Source organism: Onychostruthus taczanowskii, unplaced genomic scaffold (genome assembly GCF_017590055.1).
Source record: "Onychostruthus taczanowskii isolate IOZ18803 unplaced genomic scaffold, ASM1759005v1 scaffold61, whole genome shotgun sequence".
Taxonomy (NCBI): domain Eukaryota; kingdom Metazoa; phylum Chordata; class Aves; order Passeriformes; family Passeridae; genus Onychostruthus; species Onychostruthus taczanowskii.
Genome location: NW_024503790.1, coordinates 598,774 through 626,047, shown reverse-complemented (window position 1 = coordinate 626,047; position 27,274 = coordinate 598,774). Strand labels below are relative to the sequence as shown.

Genomic DNA, 27,274 nt, shown 5'->3' with positions numbered 1-27,274 from the left:
AATTGTCTGAATTTGAATTCCAAGCCCCAGCACCTGGACAGAGAGGGCTGGAGAGGGACTTTGTGAAGGGTCTGGGGTGCGAGGACAGGGGAGTGGGAATTCCCTGGAGGAGGGAAGGTTTAAGTGGGATTTTGGGAGGAAGTTCCTGGCTGTGAGCTGGGGAGGCTCTGGGAGAGCAGCTGGAGATCCCTGGAAGTGCCCAAGGCCAGCTTGGAGCACCCTGGGATGGTGGCGGTGTCAAAATGGGACCGGGATCATCCTGGGGGTCTGTAGAGCCAGCTTATTTAGGATGTGGGGCAGAGAATCCATGACCCAAAGGGAGAATTCCATATCAGAAAATGCTCCCTGGAGCCTGATTCCCCTCCTCTGAGGAATGGAGGATCCAGGAGGATTCTCTCCTGGAGGATTCTCCTTTGAGGCATGGAGGATCATTTTACTGATCCCAGAGGATCCCTCCACCCACAGAATGGGATCCTCTGGGGTCAGTAAAATCAGATTTTAGATCAAATCATGGATTTTGTGCCGGGATTGGAAAAAATCTGTGATTTTGGAATGGGAACCTTGGAGCTGCCTGCTCTGGCTGTTTGTGCTGCCCTGCCTTTCCTTGAGCCTGGGGGAGCCCCTGGTTGAGTCCTTGAGCCCCTGGTGTCCCACAGGGGTGGGAATGGTTGGGTTTTCCAGAGGCCAAAGCCCTGCAGGAGCCCCAGTTTGTGTTTCCTGGCTGCCCCACACTATTGTATTTGCAGGGACCCCCGTGGCAGGGAGGAATGATGAACCTGACTCCATGTTCTCAGAAGGCTAATTTATAACTTTATTATACGATATTTTATTAAAAATACCATACTAAACTATACTAAAGAATACAGAAAGGATACTTACAGAATGCTCAAAAGGTAATAATGAAACTCGTGACTCTCTCCAGAATCCCGACACAGCTTGGCCCTGACTGGCCAAAGAGTGAAAACAACTCACAGCAGAATGCAGTGAAACAATCACCTGTGGGTGAACAATCTCCAAACACATTCCACACGAGCACAACACAGGAGAAGCAAATGAGATAAGAATTGTTTTCCTTTTCTCTGAGGCTCCTCAGCTTCCCAGGAGAAAAATCCTGACCGAAGGGGTTTTTCAGAGAACGTGAATGCCACGCCACACCAAACCCGCTGGGCTGCACATAGAAAAATCCTGAGCGAAGGGATTTTTCAGAGAACGTGAATGCCACACCACACCAAACCCGCCGGGCTGCACACATTTAGGGCAGCAGGGTCTGTCCCATTGGCCCCAAACCAAACAGGGCCTCTGGGGCTTTCAGCAGCAGAGCTTCTACCCCAAGACTTCCTCCCCAGCCAGGGCAGGGACCAAACCCTTCGTGCTCCCCCTGCCAGAGCTCCGGTTCCAGCCCAGTGAAGCCCAGTAAGGTGCAGCGGCCAAGGCTTCGCCCTCCCCAGGGACAGGTTTGGTTCATGGGCTCAGCGCTGGGAATGTTTCCCACAATCAGGAGCAGGCTTTGCTGGGCCAGGTTTTAATCCTCGAGCCACTGCAGCTTTTCCCCAGAGCTTTTCTTGGCAGAGGAGATCTCAGTGGCAGGGCTGGAGGTGTTGCTAAACCCGGCCTGGCTGAGCCAGGAGCAGCAGAAATCTGCCCCTGACACCTCCTGCAGCTCCCAGGGGTGCCAGCATCCAAGCTGGCCCCGAAATGTTCCAGAACAGCTCTTAAAGTGTTGAGGTTTGGCTGCCAGGAGAAAAATATTTATAAAATATTTATAAAATATTGCAGCTTTCACACAGCACCCAGCCCTTCCTGGTGCTTGTCACCTGCCCCGAGTGCCAGCTCAGACCCGGGGTTAGGCAGGGATAATCAGGGAAGCAAAACACAGGGATGGGTTTAAAGTTTATATCTGATTTACATTTAATATAAATGATAATAATTTATATAATGATTATATTTGGGTTATATTTTATATAAATTATAATAATTTATATAAAGTTAACATTTTATTTCTATTTAATATACATTCTAATAATTTATATAAAGTTAATATTTTATTTTAGCAGCATTTCCTTTGCCAGCTGAAATCACCCCTGGCAAACAGAACTTGTAAAATGTGGAGCTGGAAAACACTGATTGCAAACAGTGGCCAAAAGCTGCTTTGTTCCATGGGAATATTATTTTATTTATAAATATTATTGATTCTGTGCTGAGGGGTAAAGCTGCGGCACTGGGCAGGGCAGGGCTTGGAGCTGGGAGCTTCAGCCTGGCTTTAGGAAGTCTCATGTAGAAGTGGAACCTCTATCCCATTTCCCCATTATCCCATTCCCTGTTATCCCATTTCCCCATTATCCCATTCCCTCTATCCCATTCCCTGTTATCCCATTCCCTGTTATCCCATTCCCTGTTATCCCATTCCCTGTTATCCCATTCCCTGTTATCCCATTCCCTGTTATCCCATTCCCTGTTATCCCATTCCCTCTATCCCATTCCTCCCTATCCCATTCCCTGTTATCCCTTTCCCTCTATCCCAGTTCTCCCTATCCCCTTCCTCCTCTATCCCATTCCCTCTATCCCATTCCCTCTATCACATTTCCCCATTATCCCATTCCCCCTATCCCATTCCCCCTCTATCCCATTCCCTGTTATCCCATTCCCCCCTATCCCATTCCCCCTCTATCCCACTCCACTCTATCCCATTCCCTTGAGGATATTTTTAGTGAACATTGCAGCCCTAGAGGAACCAATGTCCCAGTGAAATATTTCCCTGCTTACAAGGACTTGTTTAACCAAAGCCAGGCGGTTTCCCAAAAATCCCCCACTCACCTGTTCACTGAAATCCTACAAACAGCTGCCACCTCCAGGAACAGGGATGTGCCAGCAGAAATTCAGGCTGAATTCCCTGGATAATCTCATTTGTGAGGAGCCATTTGTTCTGCTCCACTAACCTGGTTTAAAATGGAATATTTCATATTTATCTCCACCACATCACTCACCAGAGGAAGAGGCTCAGCACTGAACCAGAGCAGGGACAGCAGGAAAAAAACTCCAAATGGGCCCCAAATCAGTGTGTCCTGCTGGGATTTTTTTCCCTGTTCTGTCAGGAATTCTCTCGGTGGCCTCTGTGATGCTCCCATGTCCCTGGTGTCACAACCAGCAGACATGGTGTGGTGTGGATTTAGGAGATTCCCACCTGCAAGGATGGAGCAGGGAATATCCCAGGGCTCTCCCCAGCTCCAGTTCCTCCCTAAAACTCCTCTGCACCCCCTGAATTCCAGGTTTTTGATAGGACAATGCACTGCTGTGTCTCAGGAGAGGCCCTGAACTCGCAAAATCCCCTTGAAATCCCCCAAGGAATATTTGGGGTATTCTGACCCAGCAGAGTCTCCTTTTTCCAGCTGGGAAGGGCCCTCAGCCACCCCAGTGGAATATTTGGGGTGTGCTGAGGTCCTGACCTGGCAGAATCTCCTTTCTCCAACTGGGAAGGGTTCTCAGCCAACCCTGTGGAATATTTGGGGTGTCCTGAGGCAAAGTCCCCTTTCTCCAGCTGTGAAGAGCCCTCAGCCCACCCTGTGAAGTATTTGGGGTGTTTTGAGGCCCTGAATCCCCTTTCCCCAGATGGGAAAGGCCCTCAGCTGACCTTTTGGAGTATTTGGGGTGTGTTGAGGCCCTGACAGAGCAGAATCCCCTTTCCCAGCTGGGAAGAGCCCTCAGCTGACCCCGTGGAACATTCTGGGTGTGCTGAGGCCATAAAAGAGCCTTTCCCACCTGGTTCCTGCAGCCCCTGAGCACAAACAGGTGCTGCAGCCCCTTGGCTTTCCCAGCCCTGTTTCCATTTATTTCCTCATCCACCCCATCCATCTTTCTCCCACATCAAGTCCTGATTAGGCTGAGCAGGAGCACAACAGGGGTTTTTTTTCCCCTCTCACAGGAGGCTCTTTTTGACCTTCCTTTCCTCTCCTTGTCTGACAAATTGTGGGAGCTGACCCAGAGCTGGGATAATTCGCTCCAGCCCCATTCTGGCAGGCAGCTGCTCCAGCAGGGTGTCTCAGTTTGAAAAGACAGGTGTGTGCTAAGGAAGGCAGGAGCCTCCCCTGAAATGGAAAATGTAAACCCCCTCCCTCTGAATTATTATAACTTGGAAATTAAGGGGCTCTCAGGCAAAGATACAGGAGCAGGAGTAACAGTTCTTACTAGGGAAGAAAAATTTTAAAACAAACAAACAACAACAACAACAAAAATAAAAAACCAATGCAGTAATACAAAACAACCCTGCCAGAGTCAGAATACAACCTGACACCCTGTGGCTCAGGGTGGTGGCAGCAGTCCCATCCCATGGTGGCTCAGCCCTCCTGCAGTGCCAGCTGTGGTACTGGTGGAGCAGGGATCCTGGACAAGGCTGGAGTTTTCCTCTGAAGGTCCAGGGCTGCTGGAGATGGGCCTGGTCTTCCTCTGGGAATGCAGAGGAGAAGAAAGCTGCTCCTTTGGGAATCCAGTGAGGAAAGGCTGCCCTGGTGTCCCAAAATCTCAGATTCTATCCAGGTAGGAATGCTTGGCTCCTCCCCTGGGCAGAGGATCTCCCAATGGGATGGTGGAATTTGATCAGCCATGCAGGGACACTCAGTGGCCATGGACAGAAGAGATCTCCTGGAGGGAGGATTGGTTGTGGGAGAGATAAAGAAAACTGCCCAATGAACAGAGGATAACTGCCCCACAGATTGGAATAGAATACACAGCCCCACTTCCAACTTAAGATACAGGAATGGGAGGCCTGAGGGATATTCAGGATATTCAGGATACCCAGGATATTCAAGATATTCAAGAGTGTGGCTGAGCAAGGTGCAGTGGCACAAGGACTCCTTGGGTATCTCCATCCCAGCTTTTTCCATCCCCTCTCTGCTCCCTCTCAGCAATGCCAGGTGGTTTCTAGGACACATTTCTTTATTTAAGGCATTATTTGGGAACTGATCCATGGGGAAAACCCCAAAGGCAGCAGGTACAGCTTCTCTCGAACCAGCAGCTGCTGATTTTCCTGCTGCTGATTCTTCCCCCAGCCCTTTCCCCAAGGGCTGGCCCCAAATTCTGGGTTGGTTCTGCAGTGTCTCGGAGGGGAGTTTGGGGTTGGCTCTGCGGGATTTGGGGAAGGGAGTTTGGGACTGGTTCTGCAGTGTCTGGGGAAGGGAGTTTGGGGTTCGTTCCGCAGCAGTTGGGGAAGGGATTTTGGTGTTTTTTCAGAAGGATATGGGAAGAGATTTTGGGTTTGGTTCTGCAGCATCTGGGGAAGGGAGTTTGGGGTTGGCCCCCAAGGTGTGGGAACCCCTCTGTAAGCTCAGAGAAACCTCCCCAGCAGCTCCCAACCTTCCTCCTCTCCCTCCTCTCCCTCCTCTCCCTCCTCCGTGGCAGCTGGAGCGGGCCAGGCTCCACGCCAGGCTCGCCATGGTGTAACAGGATCCCATGGCAGGGAATCTTTCGGGGCTGATAAACCCCGAGCAGGCGGGAACTGAAGGCAGGTTCCCTTTGAAGTGCACCTCGCATTACAGCGAGCTGCTCCAGCCTCGGGATTTCAACCACCAATAAAATGATTTATGAGCATAAAAGGCCCCAGCCACCTTTGAGCTGGGGGAAGGGGAGGAATTGCAAACGTCATTAGCTGCAGAGGCTCTGCTTTTTCTTGGGGTTAGAAATGAGGGGCAGAATGGACCTGTTTGGGGCATGAAATGAAAAAATGAAAAAATGAAAAATTAATTTGTTGACAATAAATAACATAACTAAATATTTATAATATAGATTAATGTATAATAATAGAAACATATTTATTAACAATAAATAACATAAGAATATATTTATAACATAGAATAATATAGAATATAATAATATAGAATATAGTAATATATTTAAATAATTTATTAACAAATGGCACATACTCGTGGGGCTGCAGCCTCCAGCCAGGCTCGGTGGGAAAAGCTGCTTTAAACTCCTGGGAACCTCTTTTGGGGCAGGTGGATTTTTTAGGGTTATCATTTCTCGTTTGTTTGGCTCCAACAAACGCCAAGGTCTCGCGCTGGCTCCGGCACCTTCCGGAGTGAAAGAGCCTCAATCTCAGCTGGCTGAGTGTGGAAATGGCCCAAAATGTGAAAAATAAGGGTTTTATCCTCAGTTTAACCTGTGTAAGGGCTCAAATTGGTTGATTTCAATCCCAAAAGCAACAGTTTTCCTGGAGTCACAGGAGGACAGTAATTAGGAACTGGATTTCCTGGCTGATAATCCTCTCCCTTGGAGTTTATCTTCCCTTTCTTCTCCAACACTGCAGACCAAAAAGGCTCATCCCCAGGGTGGCTCTACCTGGCTGTAAAAGGATCCCGAGGATCCTTTTATCTCTGATAAAACAAAGGAATTACGCAGGGTGGGGGAAGCGGGATGGGAGGTGCCGCTCTCACACAGGTGGATTTTAATCCTGAACAGATTTAAAGTGTAAATGAGACAAAAATCCCCTCACACGGGGCGTGAAACAGCACAAATCAGTTCTGAGCTGTGTTTTGAGCACACAAGTCAGACCCCAGGGCAGCCAAGTCCTCCTGTCCCACCGTAGAACATCTCACTCCACATCTTCTTCCACCTCATCCCAGGTGGATTTGCAGCCTCTGGCTCTTGGCTGGGAAAAGAAAAATAACTTTCCCTCCCTTGGGGAGGTCAGGAACTGCTGGGTGGCTTTGGCATTCCTGAGTTCCCTTCCTCTTCCTCTTTCTGTGCCTGGCTTTGGATTTTGGCCATGTTTTTTCTTCAGGTGTTGGACTTTGATGTCTGCACTGGGATCTTGATCTTTGTGGGGTAGCAGCTCTTCCAGGCCCAGCCCTTTCCTCTGCAAAGAAAGGTTTATTCCTTTCCTTTTCCTCTGCAAAGAGAAGATTTCTCTCCTCCTCTGCAAGATTTCTTTATCTCATTTTCCTCTGCAAGGAGAAGGTTTATGTCTCTCCTTTTTCTTTGCAAAGACAAGGTTTATTCCTCTCTTGTCTTCTTCAAGGAGGTTTCTTTCTCTCCTTTTCCTCTTCAAAGAGGTTTATTTCTCTCTCTTCCTCTGCAAAGAGGTTTCTTTCTCTCCTTTTCCTGTGCAAAGACAAGGTTTATTCCTCTTTTTTTCTCTGCAAAGAGAACATTTCTTTCTCTCTTTTTCCTCTGCAAAGAAAGGTTTATTCCTCTCCTCTTCCTCTGCAAAGAGATTTCTCTCCTTTTCCTCTACAAAGACAAGGTTTACATCTCTCCTTTTTCTCTGCAAAGACAAAATTTCTTTCTCTTCTTTTCCTCTGCAAGGAGAAGATTTATGTCTCTCCTTTTTCTTTGTAAAGACATGGTTTATTTCCCTCTCTTCATCTGCAAGGAGGTTGATTCCTCTGTTTTCCTTTTCAAGAAGGTTCCTTTCTCTCTTTTTCCTCTGCAAAGACAAGATTTCTTTCTCTCTTTTTCCTCTGCAAAGACAAGGTTTATTTCTCTCCCTAAGCACCAGAAATCCCCAAGCTGTGGGAGTGGAAGGGACAGGAGCAGAGCAGCCCACAGCCCCAATTCCAAACTGGAATTTGCACTCGTGCAGGACGAGAAAAGGGCCGGGGGATCCTCTTTGCATGACCAGGGCGCACAAAAGGTTATTCAGGTTATTTCTTTATTCCTTTCTGCTGCTCCCCGCTTCCAGAACCTTCCGTGGACAGGGCTGGATGAATGCAAAGTGCTCAGGGTCCATTCAGGGCTCTCCCTCAGCCCTGTCCCAGATTTGGGGCATTTGGGTGCCAGGAGCCGCGGCCCCGCTGGCCCCGGTGCCTCGGAGCTCAGGAGATGTGAGTGACCCATTTCTGTCACCCTGCTGAGGGCTCTGGGCAAGCAGGGCTGGGTGCCAAGGAGCTGCCAGGGCCCCACAAGCCTCCCAGAGCTCGCTGACACCGTGAAGGGAGCCGGGGCTTTCTGGTGTTTGCGGTGTGAAAACCGGCAGGAAACGGGGCCTGGCCGGGCCTGGGCCTGCCTGAGGCACCGCGGGCCCGGGAGCGGGGTTTGCTCAAACGGACCCCAGAGCAAACCCAGGAATGGGGAACAGGTCCGGGAACCCCAGAGCAACCCCACAGGGAACCCCAGAGCAGCCCAGGAATGGGGAACAGATCCAGGAACCCCAGAGCAACCCCACTGGGAACCCCAGACATGGGGAACAGATCCAGGAACCCCAGAGCAACCCCACAGGGAACCCCAGAGCAGCCCAGGAATGGGGAACAGATCCAGGAACCCCAGAGCAAACCCACAAATAGGGTTTGGTCAAATGGACCCCAGAGCACCCCAGGAACAGGGAACAGATCAAGGGAACCCCAGAGCACCCAAGAACAACCTCACAGGGAACCCCAGAGCAAGCCCAGAAATGGGGAACAGATCCAGGGAACCCCGGAGCAGCCCCAGGAACAGGGAACAGATCCAGGAACCCCAGAGAAACCCCAGAGCAAGCCCAGAGCACCCCAGAAATGGGGAACAGATCCAGAGAACCCCAGAGCAAGCCCACAGCACCCCAGAAATGGGGAACAGATCCAGGGAACCCCAGAGCAAGCCCACAGCACCCCAGAAATGGGGAACAGATCCAGGGAACCCTAAACCTGAGAGGAACCCTCGTGGGACCCTTCCCAGCAGACACAAAGGGGAGGCAGAACTCCCTGAGTGAAAATTGTCTTTTCCTGTCAGAACAATGCCCAAGAATGGGAAATCCTGTATAGGGAACTCGATAGAAATGTGCTCACTTTGAGATTGGGATCCTGATGGGGTTTGTGGGACCACGGTTCTGTGGTGTCTGGGAAGGGAGTTTGGGGTTGTCTCTGCAGGATTTGGGGAAAGAATTTAAGGTTGGCTCTGCAGGATTTGGGGAAAGAGTTTGGGGTTGGTTCTGCAGGATTTGGGGAAAGAATTTAAGGTTGGCTCTGTGGGATTTGGGGAAAGAGTTTGGGGTTGGTTCTGCAGGATTTGGAGAAGGGAGTTTGGGGTTGGTTCTGCAGTGTCTGGGAAGGGAGTTTGGGATTTTTTCAGTAGGATTTGGGAAAGGAGTTTGGAGTTGGTTCTGCAGGATTTGGGGAAGAGAGTTTGGGGTTTTTCAGCAGGATTTGGAGAAGGGAGTTTGAGGTTGGCCTCCAAGGTGTGGGAGCCCTTTTGTAAGCACAGCTCCTGCTCTGAGGCTGGGCAGCTTGGGAACCTGATGGAAGGGGGGGGGTCCCCCACTCCTGATTTTTGCTCAGTTTTTTCCCATTGCTGTGAAATTCAATCGTGTTTTGGAGCTCTTGAGGCCTCCCAAAGCCCAGCAGCTGCATTCTCATCTGGCCTGAAAGCTTATCCTCGTGAACCCCAAACAGAACAAGCCTGAGAGCCCTCTGTGGTGAAATGGAGCAAACCCAGCCCACGAGACAGCTTGGGCAGCTCTTTTTACCCTGCAGAAAAGAGATTTCCACCGATAAAACACTTGGGAAACCATTTTTGCCCTGCAGAAATGGGATTGCTCCCGATAAAACATTTGGGCAGCCCTTTTTGCTCTGCAGAGAGATTTTCCCCAGTGAAACTCTTGGGAAACCCTTTTTACCCTGCAGAAATGGGATTGCTCCTGATAATACACTTGGGCAGCCCTTTTTACCCTACAGCAAGGAGATTTCCCCCAATAAAACATACCAGGGTTGCCATACCCTTAGGAGCACATCCCATAAATTGGGGGTTGTGTGGGTGACCCCAAATCCTGGGTAAATCTCTGTTCTGGGGTTGAGCAGCAGGAATTACAAAACATCCTCTGGAGACTTGCCCATGAAGTAGCAGAGCTGAGCCCAGCTTTGCCCCGGCATTTAGGCTGGGTTTATTTTAATGCAGAGGCTGCAGCACATTCTGGGCTGGCTGCAGAGCTCTTACTGATGCTTTGTGAAGGCTGAGCTAGAAAAGAGACTGGACAGAGCTAAAAAATGAAGTAGGGATTTATGGAAAGGATCTCCTCAGTGGATCCACCTTGGGCAGCACAAGAGCCCAGCCAGGGCTGCACCCAAAATGAACCAAAATGGCCCCAAAATGAACCCAAGGTGAACCAAAACGGCACAAAATGAACCCAAGATGAACTAAAATGGTCCCAAAATGAACCCAAGATGAACTAAACTGGTCCCAAAATGCATGACCGGTCATGGGGTCTCAAACTTGTATCAGTTCTGCTCCATTTGCATATTGGAGTTAATTGTCCAGTTCCAGCTTTAGCCCATGAAGTCCCATCCTCTTTTTCTCTCTTTCCCATCCTGTTTTTCTCTCTTCAGCCCACGTTGTTTGTGCTCCTGGGCCTGAGATTTGGATCATTTGTCCTTGGTCCCAGCTGGAGCAGGAATTGTTTTGTCTCCCTGCTCTGTGCAGAGAGCTCACCATTCCCTGATGTGAAGCCCAGACCCACACACTAGAGCAGCACAGAATGTGAAAATAGAAAATCCAAACCTGAGATATCAGCAGAGAATGTGAAAAACAGAAAAGCTAAACTTGAGATATCAGCACAGAATCCGAAAAATAGAAAATCTAAACCTGAGGCATCAGAGCAAAGTGGTCTGGGGCTCGTGCCAGCACCGAGCTTGGTGCAATTCCATGAACACTGAGGCTGGAAAACCTGGAGAAGCTTTTAAGGGCTGTTATCCCGAGGAGTCTCCATCTCTTTCCTGGGAGCTGGTGGCTGCTCTCCCAACTTGCGAGGGAGCAGAGCTGTGCTGTGACTCAGCTTTACAAGAGCACTGCTTTAAGCCATGCTGATCCTGACTGCTCCGGGGGTTTGTTTGCCCGGTGTCCTTACTTCCCATCCGTAAAATAAAGCCCAGACTCACACACTAAAGCAGAACAGAACCTGAAAAATATAAAATCTAAACCTGAGGCATCATTGCAGGCGGGGCAAGGCTCAGCAGGGCTCTGGGAGGGGCCGAGCCCCGAACTCCCTGCGGGGCGGGTCTATCTCTCGAGCTTGTCTAACACCGCGAGCACGATGCTAATCTGGCTATTTATCCTTCCTAACAGTGCCGCTATTATGGCGCTTAATCCTCCGGCAGAATTCCCAGCCTCGCAGATAACAGGGACAGCCAGGTGGCAGCGGGGCATCTCCCGGGGATGGACTTTTGGGAACACACAAACCTCATCATGGGTATGGGCCCTCAGTTTGGGAAGGACCTTGAGAGCTTGAGCGCGTCCAGAGGAGGCAACGAGGCTGGAGAGGGGCTGGGAACACAAGCCCTGTGAGGAGCGCCTGAGGGAGCTGGGGGTGCTCAGTCTGGAGAAAAGGAGACTCAGGGGTGCCCTCATCACTCTGCACAGCTCCTGAAAGGTGCCTGTGCTCAGGTGATGTTGATCTCTTTCTCCAGGCAGCACCGACAGAACCACAGGACACAGTCTCAAGCTGCACCAAGGGAAATATAGGGTGGATATCAGGAAAAAGTTTTTTACAGAAAGGGTGATTAAGTTCTGGAATGTTCTGCCCGGGGAGGTGGTGGAGTCCCCACCCTGGGTGTGTTTAACAAAGCCTGGATGTGGCACTGGGTGCCAGGGTTGAGTGGAGTGGTTGGAGCTGGGTTGGACTCCATGATCTTGGAGGTTTCTTCCAACCTGGTCATTCTGTGAACCCCTGTCCATCCCCTGGCTGGGAGCAGCATCCGCCCAAAATCCTGGGAGGGATGGGACCAGGGCTTTGGGGCCAGCAGGGAGAGGGAAGTGAGGAGGGGTGGTGGGGATTCACCTCCACACACTGGGGGTGAAGGACCTACCATGGTCCAGGAGCAGCTCGAGCCTGGCTTTGGCTTTGGCCACAAGGTGCTGCCAGCAGGTGTGACAGGCAGGTGTGACCCGTGGGGCCTTTCCTGTCCCCCAGGTGTGACAGGCAGAGCTCAGGTGTCACCTGTGGGGATTTTCTTGTCCCCTCCAGGTGTGGTGGGCATTGCTCAGGTGTCACCCACAGGGTGTTTCCTGTCCCCCAGGTGTGACAGGCATTGCTCAGGTGTCACCCACAGGGTGTTTCCTGTCCCCCAGGTGTGACAGGCATTGCTCAGGTGTCGCCCACAGGGTGTTCTCTGTCCCCCAGGTGTGGTTCAGCAACCGGCGGGCGCGCTGGCGCAAGCAGGCGGGAGCCAACCAGCTGGCGGCCTTCAACCACCTGCTGCCGGGGGGCTTCCCGCCCACGGGAATGCCGGCGCTGCCCCCGTACCAGCTGCCCGACTCCTCCTACCCCAGCACCACCATCTCCCAAGGTGAGCCCCCTGCTGCCCTTCCCCACCTCCCCTGTGCCGGGCTGGGCGGTGTTTGGGGGCTTTGGGGTCCTTTCCGAACCACCCCGCGATTCTCTCCTTGGGCCGCTCTGGTCTGTGACATCCTGGGACACTTGGGAGCCTCTTGTGGGTTTTGTTTAGTTGGGAAAATCAGGGTTTTTCCTCAAGCCAATAGAAATTCCTCTGTTTTCCCCTCTATCCCACGTCCCTTTGGCTGTGTCCCAGTGTCCCATGGCTGGAGTTTTGGACATGGAGCACATCCCAGTAAATTGGGGGGTTTGTGGGTGACCCCTCATTCTGAGTAAATCTCCATTCCAGGGTTCAGCAGTGGGAATATTCCACCAGAAGGAATATTGTTAATTACTGTTTATTAGTTACCTTGTAAATTGGGGACTTACCCAATTTATTATTTATTATTTACCCAGATTGTGTGGGTTTTACCTCATTCTGGGTAAATCTCTGTTCCGGGGTTCAGCAGCAGGAATATTCCAGTGGAAGGGGTATTGTTTATTCCAGCTGCCTTTGGCCTTTCCCAAGGAATTCATGGCTTTTTTTGGGGGGGGAAACAAAGTCAAAACCCAGACTTCTGCCAAGCATGGAGCTGCTGGGTCCCAGGATGGCCAAGCTGCCATTCTTGGGTCTCCCAGGGTCTCCCGGGGGTCTCCTGGGGTTTCCCAGGATCTCGCAGAGTCTCCCGGGGTTTCCGGGGGGATCCCAGCCCGTTGGTGTCCCTGTGTCCCCGCAGACGGCGGCAGCACCGTGCACCGGCCGCAGCCGCTGCCACCCTCCACCATGCACCAGGGCGGGCTGGCCGCCGCCGCCGACTCCGGCTCAGCCTACGGCGCCCGGCACAGCTTCTCCAGCTACTCCGAGAGCTTCATGAACGCCACAGCCCCCGCCAACCACATGAACCCCGTCAGCAACGGCCTGTCCCCGCAGGTAGGTGCCCGTTTCCAGCCTTCTTCGCGTTCCACGAGCGCGGACGACTCCGGGACGTCGCGGCGAGCCGGCGCCGCGGAGCGATGGTGGCTGTTGGGGTTGGTGTGGCTGGGGTTGTTGTTGGTGTGGTTGTTGTTGTTGTGCTCAGGAATTGCTGTGGGGAGAGCATTTTGTTGGTTTGTTAATGAGCAGCAGCTCTGTCGTGAGCCCAGCGCTGGTCATTCCCACAGCCAGGCTGGGGTGACGGGATCCCAAACACCTGGAGCACCCCCACAACCACCCTAGAGCAGGGGGGGTGCCTCTGGTGCTCGGTGTGACCCCAAGGACAGCACACCTGAGGGTGGACTCCAGCTCATCCTGGGTGGCCGATTTAGGCACAGCCTGGAGCTCCTCCAGGTCTGGCTGAGCTCAGAGATGGAGATTTGGGGCTTGATTTGGGGAAACTTGTGCAGACAATCCTGCTGATCCTGCACGAGGCATGGGTGAGCTGTGGAGGAGGAAAGGAGTCTCCAAGCTCACCTTTGTTATCAAGGGGAACTGAAAATGAGCAGCCAGGACTTGTCCTTATCCTGAGGGACACCAAATCCCGATTTTTCCACTCTCGGTCACTCATGGGATATGGAGTCAAGTGAAGGGCAGCAGTTGTTTCAAAGGAATCAGTTCATTTAGGATGGGAAACCAAAATAATCTGGAATGAGGAGGAGAAACGAGGTGGGCACCTGGAATGGAAAAGCTGCAGGGGTTTGGAGAGGAGTCCAACAAACAGGGACACCAGGGGGTGTGGAGGTTAAGGTCCAGCAGGCTGGGTGTGAAAACAAACACGGAGTGTCAGTGGAAAGAGGGAAACTTTGCAGCTTCTCTGGAATGGTTCAAACCCCACACTTTTGGCTGTGAGTGGGAAAACCATGTTAAAATGTGACTGGCACAGGGCTGGATGAGAAAATACTGAAATGTGATTGGCACAAGGCAGAATGGGAAAATATTGAAATGTAACTGGCACGGGGCTGGATGTGAAAATATTAAAATATTGACTGGCATGGGGCTAGATGGGAAAACACTGAAATGTGATTGGCACAAGGCAAAATGGGAAAATATTGAAATGTGCCTGGCATGGGGCTGGATATTGCTCCAAACAGGGACATTTGTGGGGGAAGAGGCAGATATCCCTCTGACAAGGGATTTCTGAGAGCACTGGGCTCAGGCTCAGAGGATACAGCCTGGGATTGAAAGGCAGGCCTGGGTTAGCTGGGCCAGGGCCCGGGATTAACTCAGATGATCCCAAGTGCAATTTATCCCCACGGAATAAGGCGGGGATGAGATGCCTGGGATGAGCCCCAGGCGCAGAGAAGGCCATCCTGCAATTTCCATTTCCCTTCATCCTCTCCTGCCCAGTCCTGCAGAATCAGGGGCTCATTGAAAGGACCAGACCGTGGCTTTTCCTCTGCTTATCCCAATCCCAAATTCCCCTGCCCCCAGGCTCAGGCTGGGGACAGATATCCCTGAGCCCATAAGTCCTTTGTGTGGGAAAGAGAGGATCCTTTATCTGTCAGGCCTGAAGAAAAGAGAGCTTTGCACCCCCAGGAAGGGGAGATTCCCATTTTCTCGAGGCTTTTAATCATGTGAGGGCCAAGATATCGGTGTGGAAATTCGTCTGTTCCCTTTGTGTGCTGAGAGCCTAACCCAGGTTATTTCCCGACTGCTTTACATTCCCTGATCAAAAAATTCCTGCCTTTCCAAGCCCTCTGCTGTTCCTAGTGGAGGGAGATGAGAAATGCTCCCAGCAGGATGAAGAACTCATTGATTTGTCCTCTTTTAGGGAAGTTTTGGAAGGTCTCTTTATGAGGTGCTCTGTGTAATTTATGAGTTGAGCTGAGCACAGTCCGGCTCTGCAGCGGCATTCCAGGGAAATCCCAGCAAAATTCCACCCTCCCAGCTGCCCGAGGTTCCTCTCTGCAGGGGGAAGGATCAGCCAGAGGGAAAGAGGGGGTTCAGGAGGGGGGAAAGAAAGAGAGGTTCAGGAGGGGGGAAAGGGGGTTCAGGAGAGGAGAAAAAGGGTTCAGAAGAAGGGAGAGAGGGGGTTCAGGAGAGGGGACAGGTGTGGTTCAGCAGGTGGGAAAGAGGGGGTTCAGGAGGGTGGAAAGAGGGGGTTCAGGATGTTGGAAAAACCACTCTGGGAGCTGAGGGTGAGGGTGATTTGTCTCTGGCCGGGTTTCTCGTTTCCCCCGTGGCTGCAGCAGCAGCAGGAGGGGATTTCTTGGCACTTCAGACAAGGAGAGGGGCCCGGGAGCTCCCAGCTTTTGCTCCCTATCCAGTTACCCCGGGATTGGGTGTCTCAGCTGGAATCCACGGGCTGTGCTGGCAGCTGGAGTCCAGGAGGAGAAGCACGGTGTTCCCATTTCCAAACAGAAAATAGGGATTTGGAGTGGCCACTGCAGTATTCCCAAACAGAAAATGAGGGTTTGCATTTGGTGTGGCTACTGCTGCATTCCCATTCCCAGAGAGAAAATGGGGATTTGGGATGGCCACCGCGGTTTTCCCATTCCCAAATGGGAATTTTGTGTGGCCACTGTGGCATTCCCATTCCCAAACAGAAAACAGAGATTTGGGATGGCCACTGCAGTGTCCCCATTCCCAAACAGAAAGTGGAGACTTTTTGTGTGGCAACTGTGGCATTCTCATTCCCAAACAGAAAACGGGGATTTGGGATGGCAGCTGCAGTGTCCCCATTCCCAAACGGGGATTTGGGATTGCCACCACATTGTTCCCATTCCCAAACGGGGATTTGGGATGGCCACCACATTGCTCCCAGTCCCAAACGGGGATTTGGGATGGCCACCACATTGCTCCCAGTCCCAAACGGGGATTTGGGGTGTCACTGTGGGTCCATCCCCCGGCCGTGCTCCCTCTCCGGGGCAGATCCTGCGGGAGCTCTGCCCAAGCCTCACGCGGGATTTGTTTAGTCCCGGTTTATCAGCCGCACAAAGCCCAGCTCAGCTGCTGGAGCCCCCCGGCTTTCCCAGGCTGTTCTGCCTCCATCCCAGAGCTTGGCTGGGAATTTTGGCTCTCATGACTTCATCCTGCAGCGATGGATTTTGTGACACTTCACCCAAAAACACCAGCTCGGCTGGGCTGAGCCGGTGGGGGGTTAAGCCCAGCTGGAAATTAAGCCTGACCCAGCTCCTTGTCCAGTCCCCATTTCTCACTTCCAGCCCTGGAATGGGAAAAAAAAAGGTAAAAAACAGTTAAAAAAAAAAAAAAAGTAAAAAATTTTGTGTGTTGAGATAAGGAGGTTCAATAATTGAGAATGAAGTAAAATACAATGATAATTATAATAATTACAGTAATATATAAATATATTAATGTATTATTTGTATTTATTACTTTTATTTTATTATTATATTTTATATTTATTTATTATATAAACATAATAATATATTAATACATTCATTTATTATATTCATTATATTTTATTATTATATCGATATATTTATTTATAGTCATTAAATAATTATAATTATAATTGTAATAATAATAGTAATAGCAGTAATAATAATAAAATATAATAATAATAATAATAATAATAATAATAATAATAATAATAATAATAATAATAATTGAAAACCAAGTGCTGCTCACTGGAGTTGTTCGCCAATGCCAGACCCCGCCTTCCCGGCCCCTTTCCAGGAACTGTCCCAGTTTGTACCCAGGGAATGGGGACATCCCAGGGTGTGGAAATCCCTTTGTCCCAGCTCAGGTCACCTGTCCCAGCTCTGCCCCCTCCCAGTTCCCTCTGGGACCCTCCCCAGTGGCAGAGCAGAGATGAGGAGGGAAATAAAAATTCCTTTGAGTGAGGATGGGATGGACAGGACTCGGTGACCCCCGACCCAGCAGGCTGTGCTCAGCACCGTCCCCATCCCAAATCCCAAACTCTGGGAGGGAATTGCCCCTTCCCAGGCTGTGACCAGCAGAGAATCCCAAAGGATTAAAGCAGGACACAGAGTGGGGGCTCAGGTCCTGCCCCTTCCAGGAACTTGGGGAAAGACCCCAGGGAGACCCAGGCAGGGATTGGGGTGGAGGAGGGTTGGGGATGGAGCAGGGACTGGGATGGAGCAGGGACTGGGATGGAGCAGGGATTGGGGATGGGCAGGGATTGGGATGGAGCAGGGACTGGGATGGAGCAGGGACTGGGATGGAGCAGGGATTGGGGATGGAGCAGGGACAGGGATGGAGCAGGGACAAGGATGGAGCAGGGATTGGGACAGAGCAGGGATTGGGATGGAGCAGGGACTGGGATGGAACAGGGATTGGGACGGAGCAGAGATTGGGATGGAGCAGGGATTGGGACGGAGCAGGGATTGGGATGGAGCAGGGATTGGGATGGAGCAGGGATTGTGCTGTTCCCAGCCCAGCTGGGCTGGCCCAGAGCTGTCCCCTGCCTGTCTGGGATCCCATAAACACCCCACAAATATTCCCAAATTTCCATCCCAGAGGAATCATTCCCAGCTCTTTGGGAATCCCCACTGAGCTCCAGGCCAGACCCCCAGACACCCCAAGCCAGGCCTGGCCTCACCCTGGCAGAAAAACAAACCCTGAACCAGCTGGAGCTCAGACCCAGCTTAACTTAGGCCATGCCTGGCCTAGAATTGTCCCTGCCTGAGCTGGGATAAGGTCTGGAACAAACTCCTGATAAATCTTAAACAAATCCTGATAAATCTTAGAATCATCCCACTAATTTGGTTTGGGAAGCATCTTAAGGCTCTGCTTATCCCAACCCCCTTCCACGAGGCCAGGGTGCTCCAAACCCCATCCAGCCTGGCCTTAAACTCAGTTTTAAGTCCAGTTCTGTCTGGGTCAGGCTCTGCCAGCCCGTCAGGAGCTGTGTGTGCTGCACTGGGTGCTGAGGGGCAAAATAAGGGAATTAAACTGAGTATTAGAGGACCAACGTGGAACCACTTTGGCTGATGCTGGGTGATCCCCTCAAACAGCAAAGAATTCAGATTTTTCTGTATTTTCTGCTGCTTTTCACCCCCAGCCTCCTCTGCCACATCTCTTCTGCCTTTTCAAGGTCTCTGGGTTTTTGGAGGGTTTGTTGCAGGGTTTGTCTGGAGGGTTTGTTTTGGGGGCTTTGTCAAACGGTTTGTTTTGGAGGGTTTGTTTCGAGGGGGTTGTTTTAGAGCATTTGTTTTAGAAGGTTTGTTTTGGAGAGTTTGTTGCAGGTTTGTTTTGGGGTGTTTGTTTTTAGGGGTTTTTTTTTGAGGATTTGTTTTGCAGGGTTTGTTTTAGAGGGTTTGTTCTGCAGGGTTTGTTTTGGATGATTTGTTTTGGAGGGTTTGCTTTGGAGGGTTTGTTTTGGATTATTTGTTTTAGAGGGTTTGTTTGGGAGGGTTTGTTTTGGAGGGTTTGTTTTGGATGATTTGTTTTAGAGGGTTTGTTCTGGAGGGTTTGTTCTGGAGGGTTTGTTTTAGAGGGTTTGTTTTGGAGGGTTTGTTTTAGAGGGTTTGTTCTGGAGGGTTTGTTTTGGAGGGTTTGTTTTGGAGGGTTTGTTTGGGAGGGTTTGTTGCGCTGTTTCACCTCCTACAGTTCCTGCTGCTCTTTGAGATCCAGTCCCAGCCCTAAATCCGTGTGCCTGTTCCCTGAAGCATCTCGGGGTCTCCAAGGGCTTTTCCAGAGCCAAAAAAGCTCAGCTTGGGGCAGGTGAGGCTGGGGAACAGCTCAGAACAGGGTTAAAAGGCAGGAATTCCAGACCTTGTCATTCCTGAGAGCTCAGGAACAGCCCTGCGGGATCTGCAGGGCTTGAGACAATTCCAGATGCCAGCCCGTCAGGAGCTGTGTGTGCTGCACTGGGTGCTGAGGGGCAAAATAAGGGAATTAAACTGAGTATTAGAGGACCAACGTGGAACCACTTTGGCTGATGCTGGGTGATCCCCTCAAACAGCAAAGAATTCAGATTTTTCTGTATTTTCTGCTGCTTTTCACCCCCAGCCTCCTCTGCCACATCTCTTCTGCCTTTTCAAGGTCTCTGGGTTTTTGGAGGGTTTGTTGCAGGGTTTGTCTGGAGGGTTTGTTTTGGGGGCTTTGTCAAACGGTTTGTTTTGGAGGGTTTGTTTCGAGGGGGTTGTTTTAGAGCATTTGTTTTAGAAGGTTTGTTTTGGAGAGTTTGTTGCAGGTTTGTTTTGGGGTGTTTGTTTTTAGGGGTTTTTTTTTGAGGATTTGTTTTGCAGGGTTTGTTTTAGAGGGTTTGTTCTGAAGGGTTTGTTTTGGATGATTTGTTTTGGAGGGTTTGCTTTGGAGGGTTTGTTTTGGATTATTTGTTTTAGAGGGTTTGTTTGGGAGGGTTTGTTTTGGAGGGTTTGTTTTGGATGATTTGTTTTAGAGGGTTTGTTCTGGAGGGTTTGTTCTGGAGGGTTTGTTTGGGAGGGTTTGTTCTGGAGGGCTTGTTTTGAGGGTTTGTTCTGGAGGGTTTGTTTTAGAGGGTTTGTTTGGGAGGGTTTGTTTTAGAGGGTTTGTTTTGGAGGGTTTGTTTTAGAGGGTTTGTTGCGCTGTTTCACCTCCTACAGTTCCTGCTGCTCTTTGAGATCCAGTCCCAGCCCTAAATCCGTGTGCCTGTTCCCTGAAGCATCTCGGGGTCTCCAAGGGCTTTTCCAGAGCCAAAAAAGCTCAGCTTGGGGCAGGTGAGGCTGGGGAACAGCTCAGAACAGGGTTAAAAGGCAGGAATTCCAGACCTTGTCATTCCTGAGAGCTCAGGAACAGCCCTGCGGGATCTGCAGGGCTTGAGACAATTCCAGAAGCACAAAGAGCCAAGAGAAACTTGGTCACTCCTCGGAGTTGTGGCTGTCATTTTCTCAGGGCTTGCAGTGACTTTGGATTTGTGCTCCCTGAATTCATTCCCAGTGTCTGGAGCTTGGGATTCCCAGTCCCAGGTTTGGATCCCTCCTGGCTCTGGGAATTCCTTCCCTGATTTCCAGGAATCCTCTGGGTATTCCTTCCCTGACTTCCAGGGATCTCTCCTGGTCTGGAGAGGCTGCTGTGTCTCTCTTCCCTCAGTGCCACCAATCCCTTTCTCCGTCTGGTGCCTTTTTTTTTTTTTTTCTTTTTTTTTTCTTTTTTTTTTTTGTCGGAGACACTGTGCCTGTAATAAGCATTCAAAATGAGTCTTGCTGGGCCAGGAGAAAGGGGAGGGGAAGAAAGAAGGGGAGGAGAGGATGAGATTTGGTGTGGGGGGGGGGGATTTGGGGAAGGGGGAAAAGGAGGAGGGGGTTTAAATAGCAAAGAATTAGGAAAAAAAAAATCTGATGCAAATCACTGGTAGAGAGAAAATTATGTGCAATTACCCGAGCGATACTGGGCAGCCGTGCCCACCCCAACCAACAAGATCTCATTAACAAGCAGAAAATAAGATTGAAATGGTGTGTAAAAGAGCTGAAAAATGAATTTGAATGCTGCATTTGTCCACAATTACCCCCTCGTTCACACATATTTTATTGCAATTTTTTTATTATTCTTAATCTTTCCATCCCTCAAAGCAGATTGGGAACATCCTGGCATTACAGTTGCTGAGGGAGGAAGCATTAAGGATTCCCCGTTTCCCTGAAAGGAGACCCTTCTCCCGCTCGAATTTTCCAGGCTCGGTTTTGGCCGGATCAGGATTCATTTCCCGGCTTAGCCGGGTGTAGGGCCGTGTTCTCCCTCATCCCTTAACACCCCCCACGCCGGGGGCTTCCCTTTCCCTCTCTCCTTCTCCCTCTCTCCTTCCCTCCTCCGCATCCCCGGCATTCCCGTTCCTCCAGAGCATCCTGATCCCTCCGCCGTGCCCTTGGTGAGCATCCCCGCATCCCTCCCACCGCGCTCCTTCCTCCCCTCCGCAGCCCTCGGAGCGGGATTCCTGCTAAATCCGCCTCCTTCTCCGGCCGGGGCTCGGGAAAGGCACCCGGCATCTCCGGGCTCCTCTGGGAAAAGCGGCTCCCCCTCGGCTTCGTCTCCTAAACTTTTAACCTGCACATGCCCGGTTTCCCACTAAAGTTTCTGGCATTTTTGGGGATATATTTCACCGAACAAAGCCCATCTGCTCTTGTCAGTTTGACGCCTCTGCTGCCGGCACCGGGAACGGGGGAGAAGGGAACATTCTTCCCGTGTGAAAACAGATCCGTCCTTATTTTCCTGATTCCCGGTGCCTCCGGCTCCGAGGAGGGTGGGAAGGGGGGATTCATAGCCCAGGGGCCTCTCCGCTCTCCATCCCGAGGTTCCGTGGGGTTCCTCAGATCGGCTGGGGCGCTAAGATCCCGCTGGAAACCCATCGGGAGCAAAAAAGGCAGGATTTTATTCGCTTAACCCGAATTCCTGTGTGATTCCCACTCCCGAGGCTGCTCCCTCTGAGACAGGAAAATATTGGGAACACGGAAAGATTTGGGACTCCCACTCCGGAGGTTGTTCCCTGCGTGTGTTACTGATAGGAAGATGGAAGGATTTGGGATTCCCACTCCACAAGTTGTTCCCTGCGTGTGTTACTGAGACAGGAAAATGTTGGGAACACGGAAGGATTTGGGAAGAAACGGTCGATTCCCGAGGCTGGAATCCCATGGGAATTTGGCGCTGCCTTTGGTGGGCCCAGGATCGGGCCCCGGGGCACTGCAAGCTCAGGGAGCAGCAGGACACATTGGGGAGGAAAAGGGAAGAAATAGCAGGAAAAAAAGTGGGGAGAAACCTGAGGAGGAGATCAGGAGCGATAGCAGCAGGAAGGAGAAGAGCAGGGACGAGTGGAAGTGCCTGAAAACCCCCAGATGTCGAATTTAAGGGCTGAGACACAGAAATCTGTTCCCCAAAATCTTCAAATCTCCATCCCCCGGCAGAGCCAGCCGGAGCAGGGTGGAACGGGAATTCCTGAATTCCTTTACCTCCCCTGCTCCGGCTCCTGGCTGTTCCCCGCTCCGGGAGGGTCCGAGCGCTGGTTACTGAGGCAGCTCGGGCAGGGCACGGGGGGAAGAGGAGCCAGCAGCAATTAACGCCGCAGCGTTAATTGGCGTTCCCGGCCACCTCCGTGCCGCGATGTCCCAGGGAGCCGGGATCGGGGGAAGGGCAGCCCCGGAGTGGGGGCAGCGAGGCAGAGGGGACGCTTAAAAGCGAGGAATGCAATGAAAGGAGTAAATAATTGGGATTGGGAGGCGGGGGCACGCGCCGCATTCCCGGGGTGCGCATTCCGGCTGTGCCTGCTCGATCCAGCTGTGCTCCAGCTGTGCCCCGCCTGGGGAGAGCCTTCCCGGGCAGGAAAAACCCACAGCGGCGCGTTCTGCCGCGGGCCGGGTCCAGCCCCGAGCTGCCCCGAGCTGTTTGCCCCTCGCCGGGCTGGCGGGGTGAATTCCAGAGGAGCAGGGATGGGCAGCGCAGGCGGGCCCGGGGCTCTCCTGGCGGGATTCCAGCCGGTCCCAGCTCGGCCCGGGGAGGAGGGACAGGGGGCCGTGAGTCCCCTCCGCGGGCACAGCTCTGCCGGGGGTGTGTGAGGGGGCCGCACTCGGTGGGGTTGGGTTCCCCTTTACTTCCCATCCGTGTGCGCTAAGGAAGAGAGAAACTCTCTCCCGTCCCAGCTGGGATCACTGTTGGAGAGGCTGCAGGACTTTGGGGGCTGTGTCCACCCCTGGAGCATCCCCGGGAGCTGCTCAGGAGGATCAGTCCATGCAGTCCCAGAGCCTCAGGAGAGATTTATGGGATGAGAGGAATCCCAAAAAGACGCTGGGCTGAGCTTTGCTGTGAGGTGGGGGAGTTTGGGGGCGCATCAGCTTCCAGAGCGTCCGGAGCGACCCTCCCACAACCCCAGAGGGGGAGCAGGAGCCGGGAATGGCTCTGCAGGCTGGGCTCGGAGAGTTTGGGGTGCCGGGGAGTGGCTCTGTGCTATGGGCTCGGACATTTTGGGGTGCCAGGGCTGGGCAGGCACATTGCTCAGACAGTTTAAGGTGCTGGGGAATGGCTCTGTGCTGTGGGCTTGGACAGTTCGGGGTGCCAGGGAATGGCTCTGCAGGGTGGGATCGGGCACTTCGGGGTGCCAGGGAATGGCTCTGCAGGGTGGGATCGGACATTTCGGGGTGCCAGGGCCGTGCAGGAGCCGCTGCGTGCCCCGGGAAGTGCAGAGGGAGGAGATCCAGGAGCCGCAGGAAAGGCCCCCCACACTCCCGGGTGTGGGGTCCGTTCCCCGCCGGGGTCCCCCCTTGCGTGGCGCTGGATGTGCGGGGACACCTCTGGGTGCTGCGGGGCCTCTGCTGCCCAGAGCCGCCCCTGCCTCCGGGGGTTGGGGATCACAAACCCCGGGGGTTGAGGATCACAAACCCCGAGGGCTGGGGATCACAAACCCCGGGGGCTGGGGATCACAAACCCCGGCGAGGCTGGGGATCACAAACCCGGGCAGGGCTGGGGATCACAAACTCCGGGGGCTGGGGATCACAAATCCCGGGGGCTGGGGATCACAAACCCCGGGGGCTGGGGATCACAAACCCCGGGGGCTGGGGATCACAAACCCCGGCGAGGCTGGGGGCGAGCGGATCAAAGGTGCGCGGGGTCCCGGCTCGCCGCTCTCAGCTGCGGGAGCCCTTAAACCCATCCAGTTTGGAGATGAGGGGGATCTGATTTCAGGGAATGAGCACCTGAAAGGCGATCCTGAAAGGTTTTGGGTCAAGAGGGAATACAGGCATTGAGGGGTTGTTTTGAATAGTCACAAGTAAAATCAGGGGAAAATCAGCGGTTTGCAGGATTGAGGGGAAAGAGGGAATGCAGAGATGGAGGGGCTGCTTGGGGAAACACGGGGAATTTGGGAGATTACCCCGGCTGTGGGCGTGAGGGGAAAGAGGGAATGCAGCCGCGGAGGGATAGTTTTGGGAAATCACAAGGAGCGGTTCGCGGGATTGAGGGGAAGGGGCCAAACCGATGAGTTTTGGGAGGGAATTCACGCCCCAGGCCAGCGCTGAGGTGACACCGCGCTGTCCCCGCCGGCCGCGGCTCTCCCCGCGCTCCTGCCCTGGCCCTGCGGAGCCACCCCCGCCCCTCCAGCTGACCCTCGGACGGACACAGGGGGGACGCTGCCCATGGGGACAAGCGAGGGGACACTCCCGATGGGGACACAGAGAGGGGACACTCCTGATGGAGACACAGACAGGGGACTCTGCCCTTGGGGACACAGTGAGGGGACACTCCTGATGGGGACACAGAGGGGGGACATTCCCCATGGGGACACAGAGAGGGGACGCTGTCTTTGGGACACAGTGAGGGGACACTCCTGACGAGGACACAGAGAGGGGACACTCCTGATGAGGACACCGCGAGGGGACACTCCTGATGAGGACACAGAGGGGGGACACTCCCATGGGGACACAGAGAGGGGACTTTCCCGTAGGGACACAGAGGCTGCCCCGGCCTCCCCCGCTCTCTGCAGCGGCGCTGGGAGCCCCCGGCTGCCTCGGCTCGGCTGTCGCAGCGCTCCCTGTCCCTGTCCCTGTGCCGTGCGGCGCTCCCTCTCCTCTCTCCTCTCCTGTCCCCATTTGATGTGCCGAGGAGCTGTCTGCTCTGTCTGCTCTGCCACTCGCGCGTCTGTTCCGAGAAGGGATCAGAAGTTTCAGCGAGCGCTCGGCGCCTCTCCTTTGATCCATGTCCTGAGGCCTGCTTGACAGCGAAAAAAAGCATGGAGACAAAACGACTCAGTCAAAGTGATTCCTGACAACTGTCTCCATGAGATAAGGAAGCTCTCTGTGTCTTGGTGGTTTTTTTTTTTTTTTTTCCTCTTCTAATACCGCCTCTCCGTTTCCATAAGAAGCGGAGTCACTTTAAACCAGAGGAGCAGTGGAGAAGAGCCGAGCACAGAGCCGAGCTTTATCGCGCTTCCTGTCTCCTTTCCCAGTCCTTTTATTTATTTTTTTTTTTTTCCTAAAACCCCCTCTTTTCCCCCATTTTTCCTGCCCTCCTTCCCCCGGTGCCGCCCGTAACGCTGAGCGATCCCGGCGCGGTGGCGCTGGCCAGGACATTATTCCGAGCCCAGGGAGATGCCAGCTGTCCCCGCGAGGGGCTGCGGGGGACACCGAGAGCCATTGTGTGACAATGAGCAGCCCTTTCAGGAGAGGGAGGCGGCCTCATTAAGAGCCGGGCTTTACCCACCGCTGGCCACTTAAGCGGCCCTCGGAGCTGCTCCCCGCTGCTGAGCCCCGGAATTTTCTTTAGGATTCTTTAATTTCGCTTTGCCGGGCTCGTGTCACGCAGGGAATGTCCCCTCCCCCCTTTGCCAGGTGGCCTCCGGGGCGCTGGCAGGGGCGGGTGTGCGACACTGGAGGGTGCAGGGCGTGTGGGAACGGGGGATGAGATTGGGGATACCAAACACAAGGATGCCTCCGGGACAAACAGCACACGGAGGGGACAGGGAGGTGGCTCAGACCGCGGAGCACGGGGACACGGGGGGACAGGGCCACTCCAGGCGTGAGGAGCTGAGGGAATGCAGGGTGGATCCCCAATGGATGGATTCAGGATGGATCCCGGATCCCAGCCTGCTCCATCCCAGCCCCGCAAAGCTGCAGGGGACCTCGGGTGACCAAGCCTGGCTTGGGGCCTGGAGCCCAGGAGATGGCGCGGAGGTCCCTGGCAGGACACGGGACAGAGCCACGATCGGGAGTGGGGACAGGGACTGGGGAGTCATGGAAGGGACCTTGGAGCTCTCATCGTTCCAGACCCTTCCATGTGCAGTAATCCCTCCCGTGGGCAGGGACCCCTTTCCATGGGCAGGGATCCCTCTCCTAGGCATCGACCCCTCTCGTGGGCACGGACCCCTCCCACCATCCCGGGCAGCTCCGAGCTGCCCGTGGGCCCCTCGAGGCCCGGAGCCGCGGGCTCAGAACCCCTCCCAGCCCTGCAGAACCTCTCGGCCGGGCAGTTCCTCTCCCCCTGGCTCACCGTAATGAGCCTTTTGTGGCGGGTTCGCTCCGGAGTGGAACTCCATTAGCGGCGGGGCCGGGGGGCGGCGGGGGGCGAGGGTCCCTTCCCCCCAGAACCGCGCTGCACCGCGCTGATAAACAGCAAATATCGGGGAACAGGATTTCCACATTATCTGAGCGCGGCAGAAAATCAAAATTTCAGTCTAAATCCGAGGAGACGAAGCTCATAAGCTCCTCCAGCTGATACAGACGCCGAGCCCAGCCGGCAAAGGCTCAAGAGGCACAAAATAACATTTTTCCTTTAAAAAAGAAAAAATAAAAAGAAAAAGAAAGAAAAGGGGGAAAAAAGAGAAGAAAATAAAAGAAAGCAAAAAGAATGAAGGAGAAGGGAGAAACAAGAAATCTTTGGGGGCTGCCTGTGGGGGAGGGAAGAGGAGAGGTGGTGAGGAGAGGAGCATTGTGTGGGGCTGCTGCGCCTTCCTGCTGAGGGGAGAAACACCCGGGAGCGCTGGGGAGGGGCTGGGAGAGCTGGGGAGGGGGCTGGGAATGCTGGAGAGCGCTAGGGAGAGCTGGGGACAGGTCTGGGAGGGCTGGAAATGCTGGGGAGTGCTGGGGACACAGGTGGGAGGGCTGGGAATGAGGCTGGGAGAGCTGGGGACAGAGCTAGGAACAGGGCTGGGAGTGCCGGACAGTGCTGGGGACAGGGCTGGGAGAGCTGGGGACAGGGCTGGGAGAGCTGGGGACAGGGCTGGGAGCGCGGGGGACAGGGCTGGGAGCTCTGGGGGCGCTGGGGACGAGGCCAGGGATGGCTCTGGGCCTGCTGGGGACGCTGCCCATCCCAGGAGGGTCCCAAAGGGCGGCTCCGGCTGCCCTGGGCCGGACCTGCGGGCCCGGCAGCAGCTGCCCGAGGTGCTGGCAGCGCTCAGTGGGCGATCCGAGATTGCAGCTGAGCCCCGAGCCCGACTTAGGAGCCACGGGGCCCTTCCCCAGCCCAAAAGCCGAGCCCGGGTTCGGCCGCTCCCGCCTGGCGCACGGGGCAGGAGCCGCAGCGGCCCTGCCGGGGGAGCGATGCCAGGGATAGGGGGAGCTGCTCCTGGAGAGGGATGGGGAACCCTAAAACCCCGCAGCGGGGTGGGAGCGGCTCAGCAGATGCCGAGGATAAGGGGAATTGCTCCTGGACAA

General features: G+C 53.5%; 1 protein-coding gene across 1 annotated transcript in view; it reads left to right on the top strand.

Annotated features, from left to right (window-relative positions):
- Nucleotides 1-27,274, top strand: part of PAX7 (paired box 7) — a 112,163-nt gene that overhangs the window by 57,771 nt on the left and 27,118 nt on the right. Inside the window, exons 6-7 of the mRNA XM_041419591.1 lie at nucleotides 12,074-12,239; nucleotides 13,003-13,196. Of these exons, the coding sequence (XP_041275525.1) occupies nucleotides 12,074-12,239; nucleotides 13,003-13,196 (360 nt within the window). The remainder of the gene's footprint in view (nucleotides 1-12,073; nucleotides 12,240-13,002; nucleotides 13,197-27,274) is intronic.